This window comes from Sus scrofa, chromosome 4, assembly GCF_000003025.6.
Source record: "Sus scrofa isolate TJ Tabasco breed Duroc chromosome 4, Sscrofa11.1, whole genome shotgun sequence".
Taxonomy (NCBI): domain Eukaryota; kingdom Metazoa; phylum Chordata; class Mammalia; order Artiodactyla; family Suidae; genus Sus; species Sus scrofa.
The window spans coordinates 95849857-95865263 of NC_010446.5; the positions used below are offsets into that span (position 1 = coordinate 95849857).

Consider the following 15407-nt stretch of genomic DNA (forward strand, 5'->3'; position numbering starts at 1 on the left):
CTGCTGGCCTATGCCACAGCCATACAACACCAGATCTGAGCTGCGTCTGTGATGTATACCACAGCTGACGGCAACGCTGAATCTTTAACCCACTGAGCAAGGCCAGGGACCGAACCTGGTCCTCATGGATACTAGTTGTGTTTGCTCCTGCTGAGCCACCATGGGAACTCCAGGAGTTTTATAGTTTCTGGAAATCTGCCAGTGATGTTAGCAGCAAGTTGGTCTTTTAATAATAGCTAATTGAGGAGTTCCTGTTGTGGCTCAGTGGTAATGAATCCAACTAGTAACCATGAAAATTCAGGTTCGGTCCCAGGCTCTGCTCAGTGGGTTAAATATCTGGCATTGCTTTGAGCTGTGGTGTGGGCCAGCAGCAGCAGCTCCAATTTGACCCCTAGCCTGGGAACTTCCATATGCCGAACATGTGGCCCTAAAAAAAAAAATCTAATTGATATGGTTTCATACTTAAGAACACCAAATATTGTAAATCATATATGTGTCGGGGAAAGTAGCAAAATGATTTCTGTCCCTGGAAAAGCTTAATAAATGAGACCAGAATTCTAGGTTAAAGGTTAAAAAAAAAATTGAGGAATGAAACTTGACTTGGAATTTGCCTTACCTGTGCTATCTACCTAATGTGGGTCTGATTATATCATTTAGGGTTTTCTCAGATACAGCTTCCTGATGAATGTCACTCAGTTGCACAGAATCCATTCAGGAATGTCTCTTGCTTGTCCTATTGCTGGACAGTCCTTAAGCAGTATGTGGCACTCATTTGAGCAAGGAAGAATTTCTTAGCTTGGAAATAATCCAGGAGTTCCCTTGTGGTGCAGTAGGTTAAGGGTCTGGTGTTGATACTGCAGCGATTTGGGTTGCTGCTGTTGCGCAGGTTCAGTGTCTAGCCTGGGAATTTCCACATGTCAAGGGTATCGCCAAAAAAAGAAGAAATATTCTGTCATGTGTGTATCCAGCCAGGACCTGAATGGAATGAGTTTCTGACTACTGATATAAATATTGAAGAATTAAGTAGAAGAAGTAGAGATCTACCAGACCTCAAAGTTGTTCACCCATGTTAGTGTTCGGTGTGTGGGGGGACATGAAGGAATATAGAAATGATAAATTAATTCATTTAGACCTGACCATTACTGCAGGAGCTTTGAGTTAGAGAATGAAAGGGTCTTTTCTCCCTCTAGTGACTTCTTTTTCTATAACCCTACATTCTTAGCTTGCTGTGTCTGTGACCAGTGGTTATAGAGCAAACCAAACAAATGTGATAGTTTCCAAGATATTCATCATTATCACTCTGTTTCCCTGTTTTATTTCCTCAGCTAAATTTGGTTGATTTTAGTAATTAGGTTGTACCCTGTTTGGCAATTAAATGCTTATCCCAACCATCCAGGGTGCCTTGTTCAAAAGGCATCCAAGTCCCAACAACACCTGGGATAAAAAGCCCTGAGAAATTGTAGAGAGGTGCTCAGGATTAAAGATCTGTATTACATGTTTAAATACTATCTAAGAACACATTTTTTAGACCTGAATACTCCTTACTACACTATAGGTCTTGAGGAAGTAGGATCTGAGACGGTATCTCTGAGTTAAGAAAGTAGAGGAGAACTGGAAAATTTGGTCATTGATTGGGAACCTAAGGAATTAGAATTTGCAGTATTTTTGTTATCCAGGTCTTAAGGAGTGAGTGCCATTTTTCATTATTTTAGAGGTACAAGATGCTTTTAAGGCTAGTCCCAGAAAGACCAAACTAGAGTTGTCTAATAAGTAGGATTAGGCATAGGGCACAGCCAGTGTGGAAAATTTAGATTTCTTTTTTTTTTTTGCTGTTTTAGGGCCACACTCACAGCATATAGAGGTTCCCAGGCTAGGGATCAAATTGGAGCTGTACCTGCCGGCCTACGCCACAGCCACAGCAACATGGGATCCGAGCCACGTCTGCAACCTACACCACAGCTCACGGCAACGCCAGATCCTTAACCCACTGAGCAAGGCCAGGGATTGAACCCACATCCTCAGGTTTATTAACCACTGAGCCACAAAGGGATCTCCAGGAAGATTTAAATTTCAAAGATTTAAATTTCAAAGTCATCTCTAGACAGTTTCTCTCTGGGGCAGGATGCTAAGTTGAACTCTGGCATCTCAGGATGCACATCCCATATATTTAGTTCTGGAGTTTAATCCTCCAGAAGGCTGTAGACAGTATACTTAACACTATCCATTCCTTTAAGCCACTGACAGTAGTACCTTTTTGGCCTTATGTCTTGACAGGATAGACTATCACTAGAGTTGTCACATAACCTCCTTTCTTATAAATCATCAGATGACCAGGACCATGTTGTTTCAGTATCATGAGTTACCTTCCAAGCAACATATCATCTGTACCTGGAGTGGACATATAGGCTCAACTGCCTTTGCCATTCTTCCCTTGTCAAGCTAACCATTTCCTCCTTGAGCATCTGTGTAACAAGACAACCCAAAGGAGGGTAAAATAAAAAGAAAACATTTGGAATTTTGGTTAAAATCTGTATAATGGAAATGCTTGTTTCTTATTCCCATTCCTAAAGTCAGTGTCTTTCTGTCTGCATCCTCTGTAAAGAATTTAGATGGGAAAAGTACTTTTGCTGAGGTCTTGTCACCACTTACATCTTGATGTCTTCTTTATCCTAGCACTTGGATGCCTCTGTCTTCCCCTGGGTGAATCAGAACAGACTTAAGTTCCCTTGGACTTCTTCATTTGGTGTAGAAAAGTTTTCTTAACTTTTCTGTGAACTTTCACTGTTGGAAATACCATAATTTTTCCTTTTGTCTAGTGAGCCAGACCGAGGAAGGCTAACTCCCTCTCCAGACATCATTGTTTTGTCTGATAATGAGGCTTCCAGTCCCCGTTCCAGCTCCCGAATGGAAGAAAGACTCAAAGCAGCCAACCTAGAGATGTTTAAGGTAAAAGAAAGATTCTTTTCTTCATTTCTTGACTCTCCTATTCTCTTTTAATTCCCTGAGAGCCTCATTTCTTTTTTTTAGTGTTTATTTTTTGAATCTAAATAAGTACCCATTGATGAAACTTTTTTTGTTTGTTTTTAGGGCCACACCTGTAGCATATGGAAGCTCCCAGGCTAGGGGTCGAATTGGAGCTGCAGCTGCCAGCCTATGCCACAGCCATAGCAGCGTGGGATCCGTCCGACCCATGTCTGTGACCTACACCATAGCTCACAGCAACACTGGATCCTTAACCCACTGAGCAAGGCCAGGGATTGAACCCACATCTTCATGGATCCTAGACAGGTTCGTTTCCACTGAGCCACGACAGGAACTCCTGAAACACTTAGTAAGTGATTCTTAACCTCAAGGGCATGCCCTTTTACAGGGAACTATTAGAATCAAGTGGAGAAAACAGTTTGAAAAAGCATATTCAATATAACTTTTTGTAAAATGAAAACTTCATAATTCAAGTCACATAAAGTAAACTTAACTGGAAGGATACTCTCTATACTCTTTCCTGGGTCTCAGAATGTGGAGGAATTCCTTAGTTAATGTATTTCTAGAGGAAACATAGCTTTAAAAGCTTGAGAAACATTCTTTTAAAGGAAAGTAATGTCTTTCTTATGCCACTCTTCTATTTTGCCAGGAATCTAGTTGATTAGCAATTATATGTGGTCCCTCCTTTCATTCTGTAAACATTTTTTTTAGTACCTACTGAACACTAGGAACTGTGCCAGTTCTGCTGTGTGCTAGGGACACAGAGATAACAATTCCATTGCCACTTGGGCTTCTTGTGGAAGATGAAGGTTTTGGACCTAAAGGAAGAGGTGTTGCAGGAAAGGTCTCTGAGGATCTGCTACCATAGCTGATGTTCTCCATGTTTCCTCAGGGGAAAGGCATTGAGGAACGGCAGCAGCTCATCAAGCAGCTGAGGGATGAGCTGCGATTGGAAGAAGCCCGACTGGTGCTGTTAAAGAAACTGAGACAGAGTCAGCTACAAAAAGAAAATGTAGTCCAGAAGGTACTGTGCTTGAGAAATAAGGGACCTGCAGAAAGCAAAGAAAAACTGGTTTGAGAATGGTCTACCCCAGGTAGATTGAGCTGGGTGCCTTTTTTGTCTCTGGTTCTGTCTTTAGGAACAATTTTTTTTTCTTCTCTTTTGGCTGCCCCATGGCATATGGAGCTCCAGGGCCAGAGATCAGATCCAAGCCACACTTGTGGCCTATGCCACAGCTGCAGCAACTCCAGATCCTTAGCCCGCTATGCCAGGCTGGGAATCAAACATGTGTCCCAATGCTGCAGAAACGCCGCCAATCCCGTTGTGCCACAGCAGGAACTGTGGAATATTTTTTTATCTTGGGCCTTAATCAGGAAAACCTTGATTCTGTTTTACTCATTTCCCTTCTGGTCAACAAGAGCTTCAGACTGACAGGGAGTTTTGAAAGTCTAGAAGTGTACCAGATTTCTACCTCTGATTATTAGCATTTTTTCCACTGTCTCTCTTCTCTCTCAGACTCCAGTTGTACAGAATGCAGCGTCTATTGTGCAGCCATCTCCTGCCCATGTGGGACAACAAGGCCTGTCCAAGCTTCCCTCCCGGCCTGGGGCCCAAGGGGTTGAACCTCAGAATTTGAGAACATTACAGGTATGTGACCCATAGTGGGATCTTAGTGTCAGGGGGCCCTATTATCCTCTCTCTGTTTTAGGACTTTTGTGAAGATCATAGAAGAATTGGCCTTGATAGATGTGTTATTACTATAGATGGTCCTGTTGGACCTTTATGGCATGATTTAGTCCACAGTAGAAAGATGAATAACTTATTTTTCCATTGCAGTCTTTCTACACCGGTGCTTTCCAGCTTACCTCTTTTCCATATAGGTTTAAATAGCTTATACCAAAAAAAAAGCCAGGGACTTGTTACAGCGGTGATGTAGTTTGCAGCTCCTGCTTGGATTCCATCCCTGGCCCAGGAACTTCCATATGCATTGGGGGCAATTGCGGGGGTGGGGGGAAGGCCCGGGACTTTCTAGCCACTAATCAGGTTTTTGATGATGATGATTTTTCCCATAGTCCATTAGATGAAATTATTGTGTTTCTGTGTTTCCACTTAGCTATATGTTATAGGTAGTGTTTTCTCTTTGGCATTTTGTGGGGCATTTTACCACCTAGGACTGTATCTTTTCCTCTTCTTCCCCTTCAGGGTCACAGTGTCATCCGTTCAGCGACCAACACCACCCTCCCACACATGTTGATGTCTCAGCGTGTGATTGCACCAAACCCAGCCCAGCTACAGGGTCAGCGGGGCCCACCTAAGCCTGGCCTTGTACGCACTACAACACCCAATATGAATCCTGCTATCAATTACCAGCCGGTAAGAGGGAGCCCCAATGTGGAAACATAGCTGTCTTTTATTTACTTTCCTGGTTGAAAGAATCATAGATTTTAAGTTTTTTGGACATTGAGAAACTCTAAGACAACAAATTTTGTCCTAATTTTGGTGGGTTGACAGCAGTCCCAAAAAGTAGAAACATTGAGAAATTATATGACTATAGTAGTGGAGAAGAGAGCAGCAGAGCAGCAGTAAGCTAAAAGCTCTCTAGAAGAAAGAGATAAAAGAATCTAGGGAATAAGAAGCATAAGAATATATGACAAAACATTCCAAATCTTTATTTTTCTCTTAGCAATTTTAGTTCATAGCCACTATCTTTCTCCTTTCCTATGTGCCAGAGTCCTTTTTCACTGAAGTTGGATGCCTCATGTCTTTTTCTGAGCTTGAGGGGAGCTAAGTAGTTCACACTAGGATCAGGTAGTATTCCCTGCCTCAAAAGTAAGAATTGTTTTTTTCTCCCACATACGATTACTGACCCCTATACTCAGTCTGTCTCAATCTGTTTCAGCAGTCAAGTTCTTCTGTTCCCTGTCAGCGCACAACATCCTCTGCCATCTATATGAACCTTGCCTCCCATATCCAGCCAGGGACCGTGAACAGAGTGTCCTCACCACTTCCTAGCCCCAGCGCCATGACTGATGCTGCCAACTCACAGGCTGCAGCCAAATTGGCTCTTCGCAAACAGCTGGAAAAGACACTCCTGGAGATTCCACCCCCTAAACCACCTGCTCCCTTGCTTCATTTCCTGCCTAGTGCAGCCAATAGCGAGTTCATCTACATGGTAGGCTTGGAAGAAGTTGTACAGAGTGTCATCGACAGCCAAGGTAAAGCTGTTTTTTTCTGCTCAATCTTTTTATCTGAGTAGGCAGTTGCCACACCTGATTGATACAGGCAGAGTATCACAGGGCACTATGTAATACTGAATAATCTCTCCTTACTATTGCCAGACTATGTCCCATCCCTTATTCAGAGGCTCTTTGGGAGCACCATATCAAAAAGCTTTTTGTGTGTGTGTATATCTTAGGCTTAATGTTTTTATTGTGTGTATAGTGTAGCTTATCTATTTTTTGCAGTATATTCCTTAGTTCTTTTAAATGTGCCTAGCATGATGCATACATAATTTAAAGACTAGAACACCTTTTTCTTTTTCTTTTTTTGTCTTTTTGCCATTTCTAGGGCCTCTCCCATGGCATATGGAGATTCCCAGGCTAGGGGTCGAATCGGCGCTGTAGCTGCCGGCCTATACCAGAGCCACAGCAACGCGGGATCCGAGCCGCATCTGTGACCTACACCACAGCTCACGGCAACGCCGGATCCTTAACCCACTGAGCAAGGCCAGGGATCGAACCCGAAACGTCATGGTTCCTAGTTGGATTTGTTAACCACTGAGCCATGACGGGAACTCTTTTTTTTTTTTTTTTTTTTTTGCCACACCGTTGGGTGTGGAGGTTCCTGAGCCAGTAATTCAGATTGGAGCTGCAGCTGTGACCTATGGCATGGCTGTGGCAACACCAGATCCTTATCTTACTGCACCTGGCCAGGGATTGAACCTATGCTGCCACAGAGACAACACCAGATCCCTAACCTGCTGTAGCACAGCAGGAACTCCCAGAACATCTGTTTTTTGTTTTGTTTTGTCTCTTGTCTTTTTAGGGTCACACCTGCGGCATATGGAGGTTCCGAGGCCAATGGTCGAATCAGAGCTACAGCTGCCGGCCTACACCACAGCTCACAGCAACACCGGATCCTTAACCCATTGAGTGAGGCCAGGAATCGAACCCACAACCTTATGGTTACTGGTTGGGTTCGTTAACCACTGAGCTACGACAGGAACTCCCAGAACCCCTGTTTTTAATATCAGTGTTTATGTGGCATTGTGCTGTGTTATTCAGTCCCTGGTGTTTGAGTGCTTATAGTTAATAGACTGATAAAGATAACTATAACCACATAAAAGCTGTTAACCAACACTGAATCAAATTCTAAATTATTAACATCACATAGTCTATGCTAACAGAAGTTATTGAGCCTGAATTTCTAAACATAAAGACTTAGGGGAACACCTGACAGTAGAGGAGAGTGCCTAATGGGCCCAATATTGGTTATAAACAGATCAATGAATAATTCGGACACTGATAAGTAAAAATTATGAATGTATGTGATAGGGATAAGTAATAGTCTGAGGTAGAGACTCTAAGAAACAAAAGTTTTGGCTGAATTAGGTAGAGCCCTTCCATTCTGAATTGACTCGTATTTTCTTCCTAGCATTTTATCATAGGAAATCAGAAAACTTGGGTTCTTGTTCCAGCTTTGTCATTTAGGAGTTATGCTTCTTACATTTAGTTTCTTCATTTGTAAATGGAGATAGTACTAATTCCCTTAACTGCTGTTATCAAATGAAATAGAATTATTTTATAAATTATAGTCTCTCCTTTTTTTTTTTTGCTTTTTAGGGCTGCACTTGGTGGCATATGGAAGTTCCTAGGCTAGGGGTCAAATCTGAGCTACAACTGCTGGCCACTGCCACAGCAATTCGGGATCCAAGCCGCATCTGTGACCTACACTACAGCTCATGGCAACGCTGGATCCCCAACCCACTGAGCGAGGCCAGAGATCAAACCAGCATCCTCATGGATACTGGTTGGATTTGTTTTCACTGTGCCCACAAAGGGAACTCCTAGAGTCATTTTTTTTTTTTTGTCTTTTGTCCTTTTAGGGCCACGCCGGCAGTGTATGGAGGTTCCCAGTCTAATCGGAGCTGTTGCTACCTGCCACAGCCACAACCACAGCAACAGAATTCCCGTATTCTGAGCCGCGTCTGCGACCTACGCTGCAGCTCATGGATCCCCGACCCACTGAGCAAGGCCAGGAATCATACCTGCATCCTCATGGATACTAGTTGGATTTGTTTCCACTGTGCCACAATGGGAACTCCTAGAGTCACTTTCTTAATCAACAGAATAAACTTCTGGGAAAAGATCCATCTGATGAAGAGAAATAGGAGATAAAGAGGAAATATAAAAACCACTGATTATTCTTTTTGTTGGCATGTAGGGAAAAGCTGTGCCTCACTTCTGCGGGTCGAACCCTTTGTTTGTGCCCAGTGCCGCACAGATTTCACCCCTCACTGGAAGCAAGAAAAGAATGGTAAGATTCTATGTGAGCAATGTATGACCTCCAACCAGAAGAAAGCTCTAAAGGCAGAACACACCAACAGGCTGAAGAACGCTTTTGTTAAAGCCCTACAGCAGGAACAGGTAAGAATTCTGACTTCTTCTCACCTGCCCAGGTTGGGTTTTCTCAAAAGTTAGTTCCTTCTAGTTTAGAGGAGTCATCTGTATGATCCCCACAGTCCATGTGGTCTAGGTTTCTAGATCTAAGTTCCTAGAACCTGGAAGCCTGGATTCCTTTTTTCCTTCTTACTTTTCTACCTTTCTCCTTTCCATTTGACTATTTCTGATTGAGTAAGAACATAATGACATATAACGGCTGAGATTAAGAGAAAGGGACAAAAGACTTAAGGCTCTTGGCTTTCCCTAATAGCACTAAAGAAATTCCCGTATTCTTTGTTTTTGCTTTTTAGGGCTGCACTCTGGTTTATAAAGGTTCACAGGCTAGGGGTCAAATTGGAGCTGTAGTTGCCCACCTATGCCACAGCCATAGCAACTCCAGATCTGAGCCACGTCTGTGACCTACATTACAGCTCACAGCAGTGCCAGATCCTTAACCCACTAAGCGAGGCCGGGGATTGAACCCGCATTTTAATGGACACTAGTTGGGTTCGTTACCTCTGAGCCACAATGGGAACTCCAGAAATTCTTCTATTCTTGACTTCATTTCCTCAACAAATGGATTTTGGTGAGAGAGATTTATACTTGTACTAGAAATCTCTTTAAGAGAAGTAATTATCTGAAGTCCATTTTGTCAAGGAAATGGCAAAGGAAAGAATAAATTATCAAGTAGCCCAGGGAAGATGAGTGGTGTTAGAGTGCTTAAACTCTCCTATAGTATTAATAGAATGAGAACATCTGGGAGAGGGGAAGATGCGTTGGAAAGCTCAGATCCTTTTCCTCTATCTCATTTCCCACCCCACTACCCATCAGACCTCTTTGGATAGCATCATGAACATTCTGAAAAATGGATAAGCAGGAGTCAAAACCTCAGTAATCAGCCTTAATTCATTACATCGGTCAGCTCATTGCCACCACTCAGACTTCTCCAGCCACCTTCTGAGAGCCAGCTTTCCTGAAGAGAGGGATTCCTTAATGAAGCATGAAGGTTACTTGTACCCAGAGATCTTAGTGTACCTATCCCACCAAACTCTTTTGCCTTTTCCATATCCCTCCAACTAGCTGGCAGCATTAGAGATAAGAAGACCTCTAGGTTTTCTGGTTAGGAAATTGGGTGCTGTCCTCTCCAACCTGTCCTGATGACTCCCAACAGGAAATCGAACAGCGATTACAGCAGCAGGCAGCCCTCTCCCCCACTACGGCTCCAGCTGTGTCCAGTGTCAGTAAACAAGAGACCATAATGAGACATCATACACTTCGGCAGGTGAGGATTTCGCTTGAGGTTTTGTCAGCCTTTTATCCCAATTTGTCCTTTCTTCGCTGGGAACTCAATACCACTTTTCTGTACTCCCACATCTTTACCTCCCCCTTTCACCTTCTATCATGGCAAAGTTTCACCTGTTCCCTCATCATTGCAGGCTCCACAGCCCCAAAGCAGCCTCCAGCGTGGCATACCCACATCTGCCCGTTCCATGCTTTCCAACTTCGCACAGGCACCCCAGCTGTCTGTGCCAGGTGGCCTCCTTGGTATGCCAGGTAAGAAGGATTGACCTGAGAACTTTTCTCAGGGATTGACTAATTAGTATGCACTTCTTTAGCAGCCCCTTTAGGTGAGTTGTTCTTTCTTTTGTTTTCTGCTTTTTTTTAGGACCTACTTCCTTCACTCTTGTTTTTCAGCAGATGTTTTCAAATTCCATATTATATGCTAGGCACATTGCATTAGGGTTTTGGTGGTGAAAATGACACAGCGTGCCCATTTGGCAGGCATGTGGTTATTAATCTCCCCAGAATAGCAGAGCTAACTGTCCTGATCCTGTCTGAGTAACCCAGAGATGCTTCTTTACAGTCAGCAGCCCCAAACCAAAGCAGATTCGGTAATTCCCTTTCTGTCTTGATTGCTTTCCTCTCACCACTCTTTTATCTGACTCTTCTATACCATCAAGACTGTATTTATTATTCCTGGTAGGATCAAGTTTTGGGAAGACCTTTCTTCCTAAAGTTTGTGAGCAGGGGGGTAGTTGCTACTGAAATAAAGCTTAACTGAGCCTGACACTTGCAGACAACTTCTAATGTTTCCTCACGTCTGCACCATTGCAGCCCCGTGGTAGTATGGAAGAAAGTGTCCTTTCCTCTTTTAAATACCTGCCCTCCACTTTTGTCTCCTGGGTCTAGGTGTCAACATTGCATACTTGAACACTGGCATCGGAGGACACAAAGCCCCCAGTTTGGCAGACCGACAGCGGGAATACCTTTTAGACATGATCCCTCCCCGGTCTATATCGCAGTCCATCAGTGGACAGAAATAACGCCTGTTCCACTTGTGCTGCCCCAACCTTGAATCCTTTACCCCTCTCCTCTCCCATTGCCCCCAACTTCCGTCGCATGCAGTGCCTGTACTGGTGCCTACCATACACGGAAAACAAAACAGAAAAACAGAAGACAAAAAGTAGAAATCAACAAGAAAACACACGCCCTGCCCTGCCACCTCCCCTTTATTTCCCACTGCTGCGATCTGTTCTGCCACTCTGTCTTTTCTCTTCAGTTTTCTTTAACAGTGAGGTGGATCATTGCCTCTGATAGAGGTCAGAATGAGGTCCTGGGGAGAAACCTAAGCCCTCTGACGTGTGTTTCTGAAGTTTGTTTTTATGCTTTAATTGTTGTTACCATTTTTAATGATGTTGTGTGTCCTCCCTTTGTTCAGTGGACGGTTAAACCTTTTTACTTTGCCTCCAATATTTTTTCTCTTCTTTCGTCTCCCCCCCCCCTTTTTTTTGGTTAACACAAATGACATTCAATTGTGATAGGAGCATTGCAGTGTAGGGTCCTCAACTGCCAAGTCGGACATGACTGGGAGTGTTAGGGGCAGAAGTTTTTAATGCACTTAACCCAGGGTTAGGGGGAGGTGGTGGCATCAAACAAGAAGTAATAGCACACCAGCTGCAGGGTGTCTCTGAGCTGGACAGTTTGGGAGGCAGTATTAAGTATTGAAGTTGGGCTCTAAGCATGAGGGAAAAGAGCCTGGAAGGAGAAGCTTTAAAAACTTAACCACCCTGGAATTGACTCATAAAAAAGCAGGAGAAAGGGCATGATGATGAGCATGATGTTGAGCCAAGGAAGACTGAGACCAGATCCTGGCCTTCTGGATGCTGGGGGAATGAGATTGGTCCCCTGACCCTAGTGGGGCCACACACAAGTCATTTCCAGGCCAGTTAGCCCAAAATTATTTCATCTTTTTTCTTTTTTTTTTTTTTTGGTAAAATTCACCTCCCCATCCCCATCTTTTTCTTTAAAAAAAAAATCCTAGTCTGCCCCTCAGTAACCACAGCCCCACCTGTAACATAGAGGAGTGGCTGTTCCCAGCCTGATTTTGCTGTGTGTCCTGGAAGTTGGACAGGGCATGCGTGAGTGAGAGGACAAAGGGAGGAAATAGAAGTCTCCCAACAGTTGAGACTTTCCCATTTGTCTTTCCCTTTACCCTCTGAGCACCAAGAGGTGAGGGTTAGGGTACCTAATCAGGTTGGAGCCCTGCCCTGACGCTGCTGCACTATCTGCAGAGCCAACTGCTCAAAGCCAAACAATTCATGTCAAAACCAGTCCTGGACCTCTGTCATATAAGTAGTTGTCTTTTTTCTTCCCCAGAATTCTATTGATTTTGCTTTTTTTGTTTTTATTTTTTTTTCTTAAGTGCTACTAATGTAGAGAATGAATTGAATTGTGCAATGTTGCTGTTCTGGGGATTGGGGAAATTAGCATCCCATTTTCCCACATTGTGGGGGAAGGGGAGGGGACCAGGCTGATTTTGAGGTAAGGGAAGTCCCTTAAAAGTAGGAGTTTCTGCTCTTCTCATAGTGTATGCCCCACCTGCCTCTCCAGCTCTCGAAGCTGCCAGAGTTTGAGGAAGGGATACTTCAGCACAGAGGTATGAAGAGAAGTTTAACATCTGCCCTTGAAAGCCACCTGGGAAGGTTCCCCCACTTTTATTTTTTAAAATTAAATGATTTTTTTAAAGTAAGAAGGCACTTTTAAAATTAACACACACAAACTGCACACGTTCCCCATAAAGTTTGGGGAGAGGATGAGAGAAGGAGCTGGAATCAGGCTCAGTTCCCCCCACACTGGCCTCTATTCCCTGTACTCCAGAGCCACTGTGGGTGAATTATACTGGCCCTACGGGCCTCCCTGGCTATTTTTCTTTCCTCCTTTCCCCCAAATTCATTGAGCACTTAATAAAGGAGCGGAGATGCAGCCTGTGTCTGGGCTCCCCAGTGGTGAAATGATCTGGAAACTAGACGCTTAGTAACAGGTAGTGATGGGGTCGTTTCAAGTATTTTTCTGGGGAACGTGGAACCCCTAACTGTAAGTGGTGGGAGAGGGAGGGGGGGTTAATGGAACTGGGTCTGGGATTATTTTAAAATTATATATATATATATAAAGATATATTCTTACATCTTTTCTTTGCCCTCTGTGCTTTGAAAGCACTGGATAAATCGTTTGGTTTTGCTTTTCTCTCTTCCACAGAATTGGAAGCTTTTTTAAAAATATTTTCCCTGCAAATCATCTTGCCTTGTGGCATGTCTGTCTAGCCTCTTCCCTCCCCACTCCCCCATGATGAAGTGCCATTTCTGTTGTCTCCCCTCCCCCAGCTCAGAGGTGCTCAGAGGTACAAGGTGCCCAAGTTCGTCAATTGAGATTAAAAGTAAAGGAATAGAGAATGTGCAATACCGTCTGGCTGGGGGCTGTCCCTGCCCTGAGCTGAGTCCCTTCCCTGGGAGCCAGGCCACCTTTGAATGGGGTTTAGAAGCAAGATGTGTAGAGATGGGGGATGATGGGGAAGGAGAGCCTGGAGTGAGTGCCTGCCAAGGTGCTGAGGTGATAGGGGAGAAGGTGGAGTCTTCCCTGTTTTTATCCCCTCAGGGTCAGTTACATTAGAGGCTGCTTGTTGACTAGTATAGCTCCATGACCCTTTGCTCAATCGCTGAGATGTGATTTCTTACCCTCTCTTCTCCCCATATTCATTCCCTTCCCAGGGATTAGTGACGGGGGTGAGGTTCCCCTAATCATGGTAAAGTATTAGCCTTCCACCTCCTCCCTTTCCTCCCTCTCCCCCGTCCTTCTGTTTTCCTCATTTCTCTACCTTTTCATCACCGATTGCCTTGTGTCCCTCCAAGTCTGTTGTTGCTGTCCATCCCCAGGCCTTGGGCCCCATAGACACTAAACCTCATGCTCTAAAAATAGGAGGAAAGATCCTCTGTTCAGAGTTATCTTTACCCGTGGAGCACTAAAGCTCAGGGTGATACTAGAGTGAGGATCCCACCAGTTTTACCTGGCTTCCTCCATCCCCAGAGGCTTTAAAAGTAGTAGTTTATGGACAGTGATTTACTCCCTAGAAGCCTGATATGGGTGGATTAGCAGTAAGGCTTGGGTAAAGCTGAGGGACAGAGGTCCTTATTTGTCTTTTTGTTTTTCTTTTTTTCTTTTGTTTTTCTTTTTTTTTTTTTAAATCATATGACCACAGCATCTGGACTTTCTTCATCCCTGGAATAAGTATATTTTCCACATTTTTTGGATGTATGTATGGTAGACAATTTTTTTTAAGACACGGAGATAAATGTTTTCCTGCTTTGGTTACCTTTCCTTTTCCCTTTAAAAGGAATTAGCTATAGAACTGCTTTGTAAAGATGCTTCTTGATATTTTACTTTTGTTCCTTTTCCCCAACCCACTCCCTTTTCTCCCCACTCCTCCAGAAGGCATAACCTTCTCTCCACACCCCCTCCCATCCCTACCCCAGTTCTAGGCTCCCTTCCCCTCCAACAAGACCTTCATTAGCTTATGATATTTGCTGCCGAGATGTTATAACAAGGACTCATTCGTGTATATAAGCTATTTCTTGAACCATTTAAAAGGAATTGTACATTGTGTAGAAAAAAAAAAAAAAAAAAACTGAAAAAGAGAAAAAAAAGCCCTAGCCATGGATATTGTGAAACTGTGTTATGTCATTTTGTAATGTGCCCGTTTGTGTATGATCCGTGCAAAAGGGTTTCTGGGGAAGGGGAGGGGGTAGGGAGGCAGGGCTGTGGAGGGTGGGTAGGGGAGTGGGCCGGGCCCAGCACACTGAGACTGGCAGCTGCTCCAACCCCATCCCTCCTTAGAGATGCCACCTCCCCCACCACCCACCCCTAATTTGTGCCTTGCCTCCCCACCCTGGAGTAGTCCCTCCGGGTCACCAGCACTGCCTTGGCAGAGCCCACTCCCTACCCTAACCTGCCCACCCTCCCTACCCCCCAGCATTAGGTTGATACTGTGGGGAAGTGCTGGGGGTTGGGAGGTAGCCGAGGAATGGGGCAGTTCCCGGGGGCATTGAAACCAAGTATTATTATGAATTGTAATTGTATTTGCACTGTTTTTTTTTTTTTTTTCCTCTGATTGCATCAGCATATATACAATATACCTATATAACAAAATTCAGTGTCAAGCTTTCTTATGCAAGGGATTTCCCCCACCCCACCCCCCAAAATAGAACGTAGTTTCATGGGCCTTTGAGGGTGGATTGCTTCAGGGGATGATAGAAATGATTTTAACAAGTCATCCTAAGAAAGTCTCCCCTAGGGAGAACCACATCCATCTGTACACAGTTTTAGGCTTTGTAAATTAGGATGAGGCTGGGTTACTGTGAACGCTCAGGCTCTTAGCCCAGACTGTGGAGAATAAAGAACCACAGCACAAAAGGGGTGGAGTGGTGGCACAG

At 44.1% G+C, this 15407-nt stretch overlaps 1 protein-coding gene across 3 annotated transcripts in view; it reads left to right on the plus strand.

The window, feature by feature from the left end:
* GATAD2B (GATA zinc finger domain containing 2B) overlaps window positions 1-14646 on the plus strand; it is a 97514-nt gene extending 82868 nt beyond the window's left edge. For 2 of the 3 annotated variants that reach the window (XM_021089802.1, XM_021089803.1), the window contains 9 exons: window positions 2817-2946; window positions 3875-4006; window positions 4499-4630; window positions 5186-5356; window positions 5883-6198; window positions 8426-8628; window positions 9815-9925; window positions 10080-10197; window positions 10834-14646. In XM_021089802.1, coding sequence (XP_020945461.1) covers window positions 2817-2946; window positions 3875-4006; window positions 4499-4630; window positions 5186-5356; window positions 5883-6198; window positions 8426-8628; window positions 9815-9925; window positions 10080-10197; window positions 10834-10967 — 1447 coding nt within the window. In that variant the 3' untranslated portion in view covers window positions 10968-14646. The remainder of the gene's footprint in view (window positions 1-2816; window positions 2947-3874; window positions 4007-4498; window positions 4631-5185; window positions 5357-5882; window positions 6199-8425; window positions 8629-9814; window positions 9926-10079; window positions 10198-10833) is intronic. The other variant, XM_021089804.1, reaches the window with a different exon arrangement.